Source organism: Liolophura sinensis, chromosome 13, assembly GCF_032854445.1.
Source record: "Liolophura sinensis isolate JHLJ2023 chromosome 13, CUHK_Ljap_v2, whole genome shotgun sequence".
NCBI lineage: Eukaryota > Metazoa > Mollusca > Polyplacophora > Chitonida > Chitonidae > Liolophura > Liolophura sinensis.
This window is the reverse complement of record NC_088307.1, coordinates 10,879,884-10,895,198: the sequence shown is the minus strand read 5'-3', so window position 1 is coordinate 10,895,198 and position 15,315 is coordinate 10,879,884. Positions and strand designations below refer to the sequence as shown.

The 15,315-nt window shown below is 36.8% G+C and overlaps 1 protein-coding gene across 1 annotated transcript in view; it reads left to right on the top strand.

The window, feature by feature from the left end:
• The window catches only part of LOC135480850 (nuclear receptor subfamily 2 group E member 1-like), a 52,082-nt gene that overhangs the window by 33,570 nt on the left and 3,197 nt on the right, over positions 1-15,315 (top strand). The window contains exon 8 of the mRNA XM_064760780.1: positions 13,979-14,224. Within this exon, the coding sequence (XP_064616850.1) occupies positions 13,979-14,224 (246 nt within the window). The remainder of the gene's footprint in view (positions 1-13,978; positions 14,225-15,315) is intronic.

Sequence of the window (15,315 nt, the reverse complement as noted above, 5' to 3'; positions counted from 1 at the left end):
CATTTTGTACTTTCTGATTTTGTTCCATGGACTTAAGACTGTCGCATTCAAGACACCATGTACATGTATCTCGTATCATGTTGCATAATGTTAAACATATAAATAAGTCAGATATACCCAGTTCCCTATCACCATAATACTGGCCGCCGTAGTATAACTGAAATAATCGTCAGTATGGCGTGAAAACCAAACATGTAAATAAATAAATAAGTCACCTGGACTTATAATGTGTTGTATTTAGACAGCTTTCTTATTGTGTCTCGCGCAGGAGCAGGTGACCGGAAATGTACGTGGAGTTTATTCAGTTGCCGATGTCCACCTGCCGAGAACGTATGTATACATATACACCGGATGGTATACAGCTAAATAGAATCAAACATTGTTATATTTTATTTCTTTGACCTTTAATTTACCTTTCTTTGTTGTCATGAGGAGAATAAGGGGATGCTAACTGTAGGGAGCGAGGTTTAGGTGAGGAAACTGTGGGGAGGCGTGGAGGTGGCGTGGGGACAGCAGTCTTTACAGCAACACGGATACCAACGGATACATAAACAATAGCACAAATACAGTATGTGGCGCTGCGTTAAAAGGTCATTAATTGTGTAATTATTAAATACCACTATGCACATTTGTAAAGTTCATCTGTACCGAAAATAGTGAATTTATAAAGTACTGTATAATACAATCACCTATAAGCAGCGGCTGAATTAAATTAAATCTGAAACAGGGTACATTAGGCCCCCTACACGTAAAAAGTAGGAATTCACAATTATTGTGAAAATCTAAATGCATGCGCTATGAACAATAATCTATACCAATCACATGAATTGTGAACGTTATAATTGTGAAATAGTCATTTGTTTCATCGCATATATAATATTATAATAGCCGACTTCATGTGCAGGTACCATGATTAACAAATAACGGCTCTATTCTGCAATAATCCAGTTTCAAAGCTCAAACTTTTATTTCAAGAAAAGTTTATGAATAGTTTAATTATTGTTTAATGACCCGGCCCAGTTATAGCCAAGCAAACGAGGTCACAATTAAATTTAACTCTTTTTTTTTGGCTTTAAGTGTAACCATAAACATGAATTTGCTTCAGGCTAATTTCGAGGCTAAGATTAGTAGCCTTTAAACTATTGCACAAAGCTAAAGCTAAAAATACAGTTAAAGTATAATCTCATGTGGATTTGAATTTTAACCTTCAAAGGCCTAAAAAGTAGACTTTTAACTAATTAATGTATTCTTAAACTAAAGATTCCTGATCTTTAAAATAAAAATTATTAAATTGTCGTAATACGCGAGATCATGTCAAGGCCATATCAAGTTTCAAATAATTTATAAATGAATAAATCGCGGACGATTTAGAACTATAGGATAGTACAAGCTTCGTGGTAAAAAGGAAGTTTGTTCACGGGCTTCCTCGTGATCAATCAGCTTTCCCTGGGTCAAACAATTTCTGATCAGACTGATCGAACTGATCCTTGGTGTTTGATCTATTCACAGCACGATGACTCCATGTGAGGTGCTTGTACCAATAATATCTAGACGCGACGTCCTTTCCTATGGACATAGTTGGTACATTTACATGTATATGGCGAATTAGTATACAAATATTTACACCTTAAATGTCATACGATATGAAAAACAAATTAATAGTTACAAAAACACCTTGCCTTAAAAGAACTGATTATACTTTATGTCTTACTGTGTATTTACATAAAGTAAGATATTTCCGTTTTCAAACTTGAGAAATTCCGTTCATGTTAAACGTTTCGTTTTCTTGCCATGCGGCAATGCGCAAAAGGCATATCACAATCTTGTTTTAATGTACATATTTAATCGAAGTACATTTCATTTCTAACTGCAATTTGTTACTAAACACATTTTCCAAGAATAAGTCCAAATTATGCTCTTTAAAATAAATTTTAAAAATCGCCATATTTCAATAATGTATGAACATACATAAAAATTATACATTTCAATTTTTGACGTTTTACCTTGAAGAAGATCAAAACTATGCTAAAGCTTAAATAAAACTTAAATGCATAGCATGTATATAATTGTTAAACATCAAAGCAAACTAAATTTAAATCAAATGTTTATTAAATAGCAGGTGAGAGGAAGTCAACCCTATGTTTTGTCGCGGATATATCCCCGTGGTGATCCGATTAGTCGTTAATTTTGGCTCAGTGAGATCGAACAGTTTCCTCTTAATCCTTGAGATGACCCCGTATGATCTGTATGCGATAATACACCACGGTAGTAGTACGCTTCCTCGTATACCCAGGGGTTAACTAAAATACTAAATAAAATTTGTAAAATTTAATATTTTATTATAATTTTCTCTTCTTGTATTCTAAATTAAGTTTTGAAATTTGGCAAAACCCATGAATGGTTTTATGCAATCCATTGCACATTACACTGAATGTACAATTCTTAGAATGAAGTCTGACTAAACACAATGGAACACTCATGGAAAGAAAACAAATGGTAGAGCTGCCATTTAAATTAGACGTAATTTTTGGTAAAGCCGCAGTACATCTTAGGAACTAAGTGTGATGAAAGCAATTTAAAAACTGGGCAAAAATTTTTAATTTCTTACATCTTCAAATAACACTAAAATTAAATCTGAATGTTTAAAATAATGTGTAAATGGCGTAATGCAAAAGGTTCCAGGCGTCATCTGAAATGTGAAAACTGGCTTTTCACTAAACGTTAATTATACCCTCTAAAATTAACTTATGTAAAAAAAATTGATGCAGCTTGAATCAGATAATTTCTTGTTTGTTACTGATCATTGATTATAATCACATATGAAGTGGTGTAAAAGATCAACAAAAGTTTTGGTGAAATTGAAACAACATTTGAAAATATTTAGTCCGGAGGTGAGAGAGTATTACATCTATATGGCCAGCCGCGGATGTATCCCGCGGTGATCAGGTTTGCAGTTAATTATGCGTCAATTAGATCGAACAGCGGCCCCACTGATCAATGTGATGACTCCGGGGGATCTGTACAACATTAACACCCACTGGTGCGATAAACCCAGGGGAAGGCAAGTGCACCCAGAGAGGAACTGCCGCCTGACAAAACATACCAAGTGGTTTAAATTTAATTGCAGATTGAAAAAGTTGTTTGTAATTCAGGTAACAATATATTTTGACTTCAGCATATATACTCCACGTCACACATTAAAAATGGCAAATATACATATGATCTCATATATATTGTTTCAAATTTATGAATGCGGAAATGACCGAATAGAATTTGTTGGCTATTCAAATCTTTGTTAGCATCATATTTCTAACAAATGTTTAAAAACACTGTTTTTGTTGAACTAACAGAGCGTTTCATGTACTTAGACCGGCTGAATGAGGACAAGGCCGGGTTTGAACCCGAATCGCGTGTCTCCAAGGCACTGGAAGGCAAGCAAGCGGTATCCACTGGACCATGACACCTCATCCCCAAATATCGCGAACGCAATTTAGTTGGTGGAATTAGCAAACATTAATGGATGTCGTAGAGAAATATTAAAACCCGCATTATATGTACCAATTAACAATCGCCATGCACGATCCACGAAGTGGTAAACGAAGTGAAAACTGGCAAGACTGGAAGTTGCATATTTTGTTATGTGATGTTAAATATCAAGAGATAATTTCCCCTTTTTTCTCATAATATCTATATTTCAGTAACATAGAATGTATGGCATAGAAGTAAGATAAACACCCTTTATTAGTCACGTGAGTAGACCGTCACAGCCGACCTCTCCACGTGCTGGGTCGCCATTTTGGTTTTACAGGTCAGGTGTCACGTGTGTGTGGGAACGGTGGTCCACGTGTCAAATGTTGGTAAATTTTACTGACTCCGGCGGAGACAATTTCCCCGAACACAGCTTCATTGCTGTCACTGAATTTGAGCGGTAATGGCGTTTGTTTAATTTTGGCGTACTTCGCCGAATATATGTATTTTGTGATGCAGTCATTTTACGTTAAGGACGATATTGCACAACACTTTATTATCAATAGCAATAACAGAAGATTTTTTGTCGAACCAACAGAATAAATAAATGTATGTTTTAAATCTTTTTAAAGAAAACTGTGTAAAAATCTGGATCCCGTCCCCCAAGTCAGAAAAAAGCGAAAAAAAGGCTAGTAACAACCAAAAACCGAATTACAACCCGGGAAACCAAAAACAAAAGACATATAGATTCTGAAATACTATTTAACAATAGTTTGGCAACAATATTATTCTTTTGCTGCCGGATCAAGTTGCCTAATTCGTTTCATTCAACAGTTCGCAATGAAATGTGTGCTATTCGATGAAAACACAAATGTAACGAATAACGATAATATTGCTGGTTTGTCATCCTCACGCCTGTAAAAGCAACGAGCAAAAGAGCGGCATTGGACCCAAATAAAGCTTTTATCAATACCAAGAATACAAAACCAGAAACATAGACCAGTTCTAGTGACATAGTCCTTGTTAGCACATGCTCAAAGATAGCATTATATCACGTATGCGCAGTAAAATCTTACTAAATCTAGTCGGCGCCATGTGTACGGATTATCCACCGTTAGTTCGGACTCGGCCGATCAATCGCGGCAGGTCTAAATTGACTGTCCGCCGAAGTCTAATCTTGTTAGAATATTCTTAATCCGAACTTTATTTCCCCCCAAAATAACTGTTGAAATCCTGTTAAAGAATTACACTTATACCCGTTTAAACTTGTGATACCTGTGAGCCAATATTAAGAAAAAAAGTAACTAGCCCATTCACATCTCATAATATTAAAACTTTATGATTTTATCATCGACGCGGTGCATATACGTTAGTTAACAGCGATGCCGGCGAAAATACATATATACTGCACTTATGAGATTGGTCCACATCTATAAAAAAAAAAAGCCTTTTGAAAAATTTCAAATTTATGTAAAAAAAATTGAAATTTTGAAAACCGTATTCAAGAATATTTCACTTATACGACTGCGGCGATATTCATAGATGTAAAGTTAAAGAGGCTGCATAATACATAAAACAAATGCGATTTACCTTTATCTAAAATAAAATCTTGATAAAAATGAAAATCTGCGTATGTATGTTGAATAAAGCTTAGCCAGAACATCTTGCATATTTCATAAATATAAATCTTACAAATAACAAAGCATAAAATGGCGTGTATAGGTCTTTCTAAACAATACATGTATTTTATCTGTTTCAGTATGATTTAGGTTTGTGATTTTTGCGTCTGACGGAGATGTCAACAGTACATAGCATGTATCTTTTTGATTCCAACACACAGACCTATGGAGTCGTACGAAATGAGACAGCGTACATCAGTGCATGGGGGTGCCATGCATGACGGCATGACAATACAGATAAGGATGGTTCTAAATGACACGTATGGGAACGTAAAGCAAAGATGTCTCAAAGAAACAGTGTCAGACTTTTCCTTTTAGCTACTACAATAACGGTTTCCTTTTTCTTTACATCAAAATAGTTCTGTATGGAATACTTTTGACTAAGAAACTGCTTTCTGAGGTCGACGTACACTTGTAATGTCTTCTTGGTTGTTGTGCCGAAAGCAAGATACCCTGGTTTTATATTGGTAGATCAAACTGCTTAAACATGAACAGTTCCCTCTGAGAGGAATAGTAAGCACCAGTGAAGAAGTCAAACAAGGGTATATAGAATGGAGATGTAAGCCAAAATGATATGAAATTATACAGACTGCAGAAAGGTCATGGAATATAAGCTACATGAGCTGCGCCTAGTATCTGGTTGCCTTATGGTCGATGGAATTTTATCAAAATATGATTTATTGGTTTATTTGATTGTTTTTTTCTGCCGTACTCAAGAATATTTCACTTATACGACATCTGTAAACGGCTGCTGCAGGTTGCTGACAGACCTTCCCACGTACGGACGAAGAGGAAGTCAGCATGAGCTTGGCTTGAACTCACAGCGACCGAATTGTTGGAAGCTCCTGTGTCATTGCGCCGCGCTGGCGTGCTAGCCGCTCGGCCACCGAGGCCCCTCCATAATATGATACGACGTTAAACCCCAAGCACTTACTCACTCATTCAAAATATGATACGGGTGTTGAATCATGGCATAAAAATATTGTATTATACCACAATATTCTGGTAAATATCATTGCAGCAGTTTCAAATATGGACAAGGGTTTGCGTTCATTCTATGGACATCATTGTCCATTGAGATCCAGGCTTATCTCAGACTTAGATTACATCATTATGCAGGCCTGTATGAGGTACATCGATTATCTTCTTCAGCGATATCTCGCCTTAAATGCCGATTTATCAGTTTTATATCAGGTAATCTTGTTAGATCCACAGTCAGAGATCTACTAACTTAGGTCTGTTTTCTTAGTTATTTTTGAAACGGTATTTTGTAGCCGATAAAGGTTTTAACCCCGTTGTAAATCTGCATTGCAGCAATTAACACGTTTATTACCTTTGATCTATAGCCACGTACTAGCTGTACAGGTGTGGGTTTGCCAGAGTCAGTATTTAATATTTACAGATCCTAAAACAATGCCCTTTTGGCTTCAAAAAATTACTACTAAAAACAGCATCAATTAAAATCTCGACGAAAGGGGATGCAATAAGAGTCCATTGAAAACTTTCGTATATCTTTTCGCCATTAAAATTGAGAAAGGTTTGATATAAAAAAAGGTTTTATAATTGATATAAAGGATCGACTGGCAAATGCAATGCCGATAAAATGCCCTATTAAATTATTCATAATCTACGAATCACAAAATTCTACTGATGAGCTTCTAAGAACGGCGCTGATAAGACCAAATTGTAATAATAAATGTAATTAATAAATGGGTTAAATTCTCAAAAGTCGGATAGCAATGGATTAAGTGGTTGTATGATGAATAAAAATAAAATAAACCTGATTGATCCAGAAAAATCTTTAAATTGGTATTTATTTTTGAAAGTTGTATGCTATAACACCAAAACGTCGCCAAAAAACAACGGAACAAACAAATTTTAGTGAATTTAGGTATTTATTGTGTTTGTACATGTCATGAGGTGTGGAATTCGTTCATAACGCTCATCACGTGGGTAAATGACATCGACGCCAATACGAGGAGACTGTGTAGATCGCAGTCTTGGGGATAAGTGTCACGTGCAAAATGTGGGTGTGGGAAAATGGTGATGGAGGTTTTAACATGCCTAATCTGTCTGAAGTCGGGGATTATCAGTGGTGTTATTGTTGGGATAAAAAGAAGCAACATTACCGATGCAAGCAAAAAAGAAAAAACAAAACATGTTTACAATGTCTAGAATGACTTTTTAAAGCAGACAAGCGCAAATTAGCAATATCTGCAAAAGGTCGATGTCGGCCTTGGAATTCGGCCTTTTGTTAAATGACCGACCCATGCTAAAAAGAATCATAACATGTCAAAAACTTTGATCCACCCGCAGGCCGACTAACTGGCCAGGCAGACCGACCGAGCTGCTTGTCAGAGCCAAAACCAATATTCTTTGATCGTTGAGCCATAATCATCCATTCATAATCTTTTCTAGTCAAATGTGTGACTATATTCATAGTCTGATACGTGGTAGAAAACGTTTCAAATTGTTGTTGTTGAACCTGAAATGAAAAACAAATATCCACCGTGGCAGCATATGGTAATTTGCATGTATGATGAGAAATAAATTTGTTCAATATGACTGCATACAAAAACAATGAGAAGAAACCTTTGAACAAATAATTCATTATTGTGCATACCTTATGTTGTTTGATCCTACGATCTTTATGTTTTGGTCCGGATGTTTATATCATTAAGAGGTGGTATAGATCATTGATATCAGTTACTATTGGTGCTGTGTATCTCGGCTTGGCCCACATCCTCTTGGCAGGTGGGATGTTTTGGCCAACGGTGCTAACCCGCGGGGGGACGGGCGATGATACAAACAAACATACCTGTAAGCTAATACAGGCCTACCTGTAAACAGCGGAAGCAAGCTCCCGCTTAGATCAAGTAAACCTATAGCTGTTAATGAGGCGTTCAATTGTTAAAAATGTTTATATCAAACAGGGCTACATCCGAATGACCAAAAATCACGTATACCTTGCCGTGACCTTTGAACTGGTTAGCCAGGGAGGAAATGGAAAAGACATGCGACCAAAAATATGCAGCTCTCCGATGCTGTATTCACTACTTCTGTAGCCACTTTGTCAGCAGATTCGTTAGATACTTGCCAAAGACCGGTGATATTTCCCAAGGATTCGAATTTTCTATACCAAGAAGAGCTAGTATCCGAGGTCATTTCGTTAAAAATTTATTAACTTAAGTTGTTAAGACTATAAAAGAAAAAAAAATCATAAATAAATACAGTTTTATCATGTCTTCCGCTTATAAAGCATGTAGAATAGCACCTCTTAGAGCTGGAAAACTCGATGTTGTATAACGTATAATAATCCAAATGATTCAGTTTGTATGTTTGAAATAGACGTCTATATATACATATATGTATCTGCACATACTTAAACAAAAAGGTTTTTGTCAGAGGCTAAATTCCGATAAGAATGACGCGCATCATGCACAAGAAGGTCAACACCAAGCAAACAAGTAATACCTTAAACATAACGCCTAAAATGTGTACTGTGTAAACAACCGGAACGGTTGCTAAATTGCCATGTGTGCTTTGTGACTATGCGTGTATATGAATTTGTCTTATACTAAATTCTGCTGAGAACTGGCTTAATTTAAAACAAGATTAACATTATCAAAATTGGATTATAAGCGATATAATCCTTCTATAATTTGTCTGGTACGAGATGTAAGCGAATGGCGCCGATTCGTTAGCGTAAACTAACAAAACTAGCTTAAACGTCCACAGCACATTTTGGTCGCGAATTTAAGGGCGATAATCCAGTTTGGGTAATCCTAATCTTGTTTTTCTGTAACTGGATTAGTCTTCGGCCTGTTCAGGCGAGTGTGGTTTAAATCTCATATTCCTAATACCTCGTTTTTATTAGGCCACAAGAAATGATCCAGAAATATGTGACCTTCGCAGCTTCGGAAATATCCTTTGGCTGTGCACTATAAGTGTCATGAATATAGTAGCAACTTGAGTGAGTCTCCTGTGTGCACGTAGAAAACTAATACTGTACACCAGGGGAACACCCTAGCAAGCGAAACATATCACAAATAAACGTTTTTATCAATTATGCTGCACATATAACTGACTGACATTTCTGTGGAGACAATACAACATTTTAATGAACTGAAAATCTTCCCTGGCCTGAAGACGACTGTGACATGCGTAAGCGAGCTTATTCGCACGTTAATTAACCGCTGGTATAACACATTGGATTCCGTCAAATTAGATCTAGAAATTTTAGCGCATATGCAGTTTTGGAGTACAGCTCGTCGCTTTAATACAGTATATCATGGATGACAGCCTATTCATCCATTCACACTGTATCTTTATGCAAATTACCACAATGCATCTATTGCAGTCATTCCATACCTTGATGAATACTGTAAATGAAATGTAAGGACTAAAACAAGTGTGTTTCTATTCGAGTTTACACGTGTTACACAGCTGTAAATTACCCTAATGTTTTATCACACCTCTCTGATAACGACCGAGCAACGTTTAATCAGTAGTGTCACGAAAAAGGTGTAAAAATCTACTTTTTTACTCCACTCTACACGTATCCTGGAGCATTTAATGGCAGCATACGATTCTTTATATCCTTTGTATAGTGATTGTCAATAGCTTGCCAAAGATAGTTGATTTTTCACGAGAACTCCGGTTACCAGTATCAAACACAAGTTCTTTAAAAGGTCAGCCGAGTTAATTATGTATATAGTTGCTACTTCATCGTATCCTTAAAAATTAATTATGAAGTTTGTGAAGTTTCTTCATCTTAGAATTCTATTGGATGAAACATATATATTTTTTACACAGTGCTAAGATTGACCATTGTTATAGCTTGTGCGTACTGGGCGATTTCGAAAGAAATGATGACAAATAATGTAGGCTTATAGCATAAATCTGTACTGATTTTAAGTCTAATTTTCTCACATCAAATATATCCTATAGTTTTAAAAGAAAACTCTTGTTATTTAATTGTACAATTCCGTTCGAAGATAAGTCTATAGTTTTCGGTATATCAATAATTAGAATATGTATGAAGTGGATAAAATAGTCTCTACATCATTAAAGAAAAAATTCTCAACTTGTCAATATTCGGGATGAGCTTCGATGACGTGATTTACTGGAAATGTTATTTTAACATGGAGTCGAAACTGCTCGAATTCCTCGCAGGGCGTTTTGTGACACGATCGCCTTTTCTTTCTGATGACCCATAGTCTCGTCTCATCCGAGTGTCACTGGAGAGACACTGAGGAAGGGCACAGCTCGCGGACTGCCATGAGAAGCACGTCTCCTCGTCTCTAGGCAAGCTAGTAGTCCATACTGCTCAACTTCTCAGTGACACTTTGGCAGGAAATGTTGAATTTTCTTTTGTTGAAAATAAAAATGTTGCTTTTAAAAGTTTTAATTTGTAACGTTTATTATAAACCGGACTACATAAATCGCAGTACATAATGTTCGAAATAAATATCGTCCGCTTAAGATATGTCATAAGACGCGGCCTATAGTTACAATGGTTTATATGCTATTTAACACTTGTCTACTAAAATCGTTGTGCTGCAATATCAGCGTAGAATATGTTGACTAAATTTTATGGGAATGAAATCGATATTATAAACTTTTTTTTTGCTCTTTGATTTGGGGTGAAATCTGAGATCGGTTATATATTTTGGCTTAATAAAGATTGGGTCACATGCATTCAATTCATCTATATTTATAAATAACATATCCTCGCATTTACTCGAGGCCAATCTGGTTATTCGTTGATTCTTCTTGACAATACGCCGTATGATCTGGGAAAGGAGCGGCCGTTTTGGGGTTACGAGCGGTGATCGCGACGTAACTTTTACAACTATAATCTTGGTAACAATTTGCAAAGAAGGTTCACTTGTGGCCAAGGTCAGGAGGTATGCAAAGTGTTTGCCGGTATCCAAGGATGTGCCGTGTTCAAGCGGACAAAAGAAACGAAAACTATGAAAACACAGGGAAACAAACGGGCCACTGAAAGCTACTGATTAATTTTTGGTCTACGTTGGAAGGATCGATCAGGTTGGTGATTGAGTCGACAAACCCTGAGGCAATGACGGTGGGTTCTCCGCGGGGGTGGCAGGAGATCTTTATTGTTCAATCAGGGTTCATTGGGGAGACGGGAAAACTCAAGTGGCTTAAGCTTCACCCTCTCTCTCCCTCACCCCTGCCTCTCGGGTCCAGCCACCCTCCCCCCAGCGCGCCTTCCTACCTTGAGTTGGTACAGCAAAGAGCAATGGACGACTAGAAGCACTCAAACAAGCATGGCATTAACCAATCAGATGAGCGGAGAGTCCAAGGCTTCAGCCTGATCAATCCGGGCGCATTATAACTGGCTTCGGGACGGTTTTATTCTTTTGTTTTGTTTGGAAGGGGGATTAATGTTTGGCGGACGGGTACAAATAGCCGCGTAACTCGACGTAATGGCCATTGGATCATCCGAACACACTCTGATCACATCGAGGAACTTACAGTAACCTATCCTAATAAGATCAAAGCTTGTGTTTGGACTTTGACACTGGTCAGACAGCTGGGAACAGGTTAAAAAAGATTATATATATACATATATGTGTATATACGCTGGACGTATTTGGCAAACTCCTTTTAAGTCTGTAGAGACGGAAAAACCATGGCTATACCAAATTTGAATGGATCTGCACAACTCATGTCAACACCAGGTGAATATGATATATCATTTGCCAATGAGCTTGTTATTTGTTTATACCTGAAATATGTTAACTATTCTCGAATCAGTTGATATCGGTTTTGTCTGAATGTACAATTCGTCCGATAAACATTGACTGTGATTATGACTTACAACACAAAGATTGCTATTCTATCGTTTGGTAAAATTCTTAGTTTTTAAGAGTTCTGAAAGTCTTTTCAGGAAAATTAGTCGAAGAAAAATGTGAAAAAATCTTAAAACTTTCACTAATGTATTAGGTCTTACAGTATTTGTGAGTGAAAAATATCCGCTGTTTAAAAAGCGCTATAACCTTTTGCATGTGATAACAGTTGTCCAGCTTTTTTGAAGGATGTCTAACTTCACCAGTAAAACTAGGATAATTTACCCACTAAAATTTATATTATATCTATCACTGTTTAAATACCTTGAGTTTATTTTGTGCTATACACACGTAAACAGTGTCACAGGATAAATTCTGTGCCTATCTATATAAGTTGTCTAGACATGATAATCTATGATCTGATATGTCTGTCGATCATAGGGTTATCGGGAAATATGGCGCGGCTGTTTACATTACATGCCGGACTAGTTAGTGTAATGCCATATAGACAGTAGCATTTTAATTAAGGTATAAAGTTTAAAACCTACTGAGAGATGCAAAAGATAAATTCTACATATGTGTGACAGAATGCCATTTTATATGGCTACCTTTACAACGTTACTTGATAAAACGGAGGCTTTCAAAATCTGTGTTTAATGAAATCAGAATTAAATAGCAAGCCAATATTAAGTTTAAAAAAAAATTATCGAAATAGGCTTAGTAATAATAATCAATAGTTTACTAAATCTGCTATTGCAAGACATGGAAGGAATTTTGATTTATAGTTTGTTGTGCTTTGAAATGTCTGATTTACATTAGCAAACGTAATGCAAATACTAAGGTAACACCATATATTTTTAAAAGGTTATTTGTGTCGCATAAATTGTTTTAAAAATCGCTATTAGTATAATTTTTTTGATTTTTTGCCCATTTACTAAATAACACATTCTTTCAAATTCTGCGACCGATTAAAAGCGGATTAAAATTTACTGCATTCTGTTTTATCAATCGCAAAATACACAGGTGCGGCATGTCATTACAAACTTGAGATTATGAAAACATTAGTGGGGTTTGAATGTGCTTGTGCCGGTGTAACTGCGTTCTCTGGTGTACGAGAGAAAATCTAACGACAAAGGATAAGTATGGTAAATTGTTTGATATGTGTTTTAATAAACTTCCGCGGAAGTCCATTAAGTAAGAAAGCAGTATACACTAAAACACCTGATAGAAGCTGAAAGCCGCTTTTTGACCGAGAGTAAACGATCTCATTGGTAAATAATAAAGCTTTTGTCAGCCAAACAAATGCCGGGTCTGGGGTGGGCGAGTTTGTCTATTGTACAAGGCTTGGAGTGGGTGCTTATTACGGAAGTACCTTAACGCAGGGGGTCTAAGGAAACAGCGGGTAGAGCTTGTCCCGCGGGGCAGTCTTACCTGTAAGAAGACAAAAGCAGTTCTTAGCGCTCGGTAACTTTTAACACCTTCAGCTACCTTGATATGCGTGTAAAAACGCCGATTATCCACACTTTCTCTAAACGTTTAGACCAACACCGGAATAACAAGTAATCACATGTTTTAGCAGAACCCCCCAAAATAATTGATCCGTTTTCGAGACGTTTTTTTAGTTTTCTTTCATGTTTTCTTTTTTATTTTATTGAGAGCTAATTATCTGTAAATTCTAACTTTATAAATGTTTTAGAAAATCTCATGGATTTGCTTTGTATTTTGTGCTTTGTCATTTTGTACTTTTAGGTATTTCGCAGAACATGACAAATTAAAAACGAAAAATAAAATAATAAAACAAAAACCGTATATTGGTGTAATAGGAAAATAACAACGTCCAAACAACGTACATTTCATTGTCAAATTAAGCTTAATCTTCATTTAGATGGCCCAGTCATTATATTCAGCAGCAATCAATATTCATTATTTGAGGCTAAATCAATTTTTTGAAAAAAATCCAAAATCATAGCCAAACATTTTTAACAAATGCCCTTAATTTGTATTTTGACTATTCAGACTCTCGCCACTCCCCGCCTCACAAAATGGACAGCCTGTGCTTGGTGTGCGGCGACAAGGCTTCGGGCAAACATTACGGTGTACAGAGCTGTGACGGGTGCCGCGGGTTCTTTAAGAGAAGCATTCGCCGAAACCTGGACTATGTATGTAAAGAGAATGGACAGTGCGTGGTGGACGTCGCCCGGAGGAATCAGTGTCAGGCGTGTCGCTTCAAGAAGTGCCTGGAGGTCAAAATGAACAGAGACGGTGAGTTACATCAATTTTTTCGAAAGAATAAGTCATTTTGCTTTGGTGTTCTTTTGTTGTCCAGAGTCCTTCCAAAATCTGTCTTAACTGTACACTATACATCGCATTTTATGTATCAAGTCAACTGCTTTTCATAAAGATCTAATTTAGGTTATGTCTAAAGTTATAAAAATAATTGTGTTTAGATGTACTAACAGTCAAACGGCAAGTGAAGGAAGAAAAAAAGTCTGTATTAGATTAGATTAGAGACCCGCCATTACGACTAGGGTTGTTTCTGCCAACAGAAACACAAGCGGTGAAATCGGATCAGCAAACGCTGGTTTGTTTGGAAAACCCTTCACTTAATGCATCGTCAGCTGACAAGTGAAAGTGGTTTTCGAACAGGTCCGCGTTTTAAACGACTTACGAAATAGAGTTGGAATGGGCATGATCGACTGTGGCCCATACCGAGACGTTCTTTTAAAAAGTCATCGCGTCTGACCGGCCTTGGGAAACTAACATGTGTTTATAGATTGAGTGCGCTCCTGTTCGAAAACCACAAGTTCTTTGCGGAGTTCCATGGCGTCTATCAACTATTCTTCGATTAAGTATGTTCGCTCAGTTGACGTAGTTGTCACCGGCACCAGTTCACGTACAGAAGCTCATGAAAGATTCATGCTTGTTCGAATCATACTACAATTACACAAGTCATGTGAAAACCACAATTCCGCGGATTTCATGGATAATTTTGAAAGTCGTTTTGAGATCACCCGCTTATTGTGTCGGTGCCTACCATAAAGCCAATACGAAAGCGTGTCTAATAATAAATTATGATTATCGCATTAGGGATAAACATCATGGTGTTGTGCAGGCCAGAATTAAAACATTCTCGTATATCTGTATTTCGTCGATAAAATGAAAGGGAATAAAGTTACAGAATAGGTATGCGAAACAATCTTGCCTACCCGACAAAAAATATCATCTGGAAAGAGCCAAAGCGAAGTTTGTTAAAAGTTCTTGAGCGTAAGTACCTTGACTGAAGAGCTGTCAGTTTGTATTTGTTTACCCGGAAAAAGTCAACAATGGCGCGTGCACGTCTCGCGCGAGCGGTG